The 1,823-nt window shown below is 54.6% G+C and overlaps 1 protein-coding gene across 1 annotated transcript; it reads right to left on the bottom strand.

The window, feature by feature from the left end:
• Positions 1-1,574, bottom strand: LOC311051601 (glutamyl-tRNA(Gln) amidotransferase subunit A, mitochondrial-like; the record flags this gene model as incomplete). Its single annotated transcript, XM_084066181.1, is given in 2 exon segments — positions 1-1,368; positions 1,370-1,574. Coding segments are annotated over 2 exon segments (1,542 nt in total). The 5' UTR covers positions 1,544-1,574.
• Positions 1,575-1,823: the final 249 nt, after the last annotated feature.

The following is a 1,823-nucleotide window of genomic DNA, read 5'->3' as shown; positions in this document are numbered from 1 at the left end:
TCATGCAGGTGAAGTCTGCTTTCTTTTAATCATCTCCGTGTCACAGTCTTCATGGAAGCTGATGGGAGGAAACTTGACTCTCTGCTCCATCCACCTGGCTATAGTCAACAACTTCCTGTCCTGCAGGGCGGGGCTTATAAGCTGTAAGCCAATGGGAAGGCCCCGACTTGACAAGGCGGTTGGTATGGAAACAGCAGGGAGGCCTGCCATGTTGACCGGCTGTGTGAAGACGTCTTCTTGTGTGCTACGCGTGCGGTTGTCCTCCTGAGCGAAGTCAGTGTAGTGTGCTGCGTCAGACAGAGTGGTGGGCGTCAGAAGCACGTCAACGCCCGAACTGAACACGCGCTTGAAATCCTCAGCGATCAGCCGGCGGACCTTCTGCGCCTTCACAAAGTAGTGCTCGTAGTTCTGTTTAAGCAGGAAGTAGTTCCCTGATAGTATTCTTCCTCTCACCACGTCGTTGAAGCCCTCGTGACGGGTGGTGGCGTACATGGCCTCCGTGGAGCTGTCCACCTCGCTTCGGTGACCGTACTCCAGGCCATCAAATCGAGCCATGTTTGACGCCACCTCAGCGTGGCACAGCACATGGTAGCACACAATGGAGTGCTGGGTGTGGGGGAGAGAGACCTGCCGCACCATTGCCCCCGCACTCTCAAACATGTCCGCAACACGACTCCACTGTTCTAGTGTCTCCTGGGACAGTCCTGGGGCGTGATATTCCTTAGGAATGCCTATGCAGATGCTCTTCACATCAAAGTCATCTGTTAGCGCTGTAGATGATGAAGGGCTGTGGACCGTTGTGGAGTCTCTGACATCAAGGCCTTGGAGGATGCTTAATACAGTGGCTGCATCGCTGACACTCCGGGTCATAATGCCGGGGACATCCATAGAGTTGACCAGGGGGATAAGGCCGTGCCTGGACACCAGGCCGTAGGTGGGCTTCAGGGCAACAACTCCACACAGAGCTCCGGGGTTACGGGTAGAACCGCCAGTGTCTGATCCCAAAGCCAGGAAACTGGTGAGCGACGCCACGGCTGCAGCACTTCCTCCGGAGCTTCCTCCTGTGATGACCCAATCAGAGTTTGGCTCCACCCCTGTGCAGTCTCTGTACGTAGCAGCATAGCTCCAGGGGTTCCTCACTGGACCGAAAGCCCCATCCGTACTGCCCGCACCCATAGCAAACTCGTCCATGTTGGTCTTCCCCATGAGAACGGCCCCCTGGTCAAGGAGCTTCTGGACCACTGTAGCATTGTATGGTGGAGTGTAGTCTTTCAGCATTTTGGAGGCACAAGTGGTCCGGACACTCTCTGTGCAGAAGTTGTCTTTGACAGCGAAGGGGACTCCATCTAGCGGACCTTTGGGAGCACCAAAGGTCCGCTGCCTCTTGAGCCTGTTTCAGTGCCAGCTCCTCAGTCATCGTGATGTAAGCGTTCAGATGTTGAGTTTTCTTCATGTGGCGCAAACACTCCCTACACAACTCCGTGGGGGAGATCCTTCCCTCCCTCAGTGCCAGGGACACCTCCCGTATCGTCAGGCCGAGCATCGTCTCCTATATTATGTCTCTTATGTCTCTGTCAACCTTCAGCATGCAGCGACAGGACGTAGTAGTCCTCATAGCTGTAACTCAGGTGCCGTAAACAAAATGTCGGTGTGCATGTGAGTGAGTGTGTTACCAGCGTATCTTCTAAATAGCCAGACCGATCGACTTCAATCTTGGCGCTTGTATCGCCGAGGACCCGAGGGACTGATGCGTCGTGTGGGAAGTCAGTCCGACCAGCGGATCTCCCCCAAGAAATATTGATATATCAGCAAATCCCCATATA

This window comes from Gymnoscopelus microlampas (assembly GCF_963454915.1).
Source record: "Gymnoscopelus microlampas genome assembly, chromosome: 9".
In the NCBI taxonomy this organism is placed as follows: domain Eukaryota; kingdom Metazoa; phylum Chordata; class Actinopteri; order Myctophiformes; family Myctophidae; genus Gymnoscopelus; species Gymnoscopelus microlampas.
This window is presented reverse-complemented; position numbering and strand designations above follow the sequence as displayed.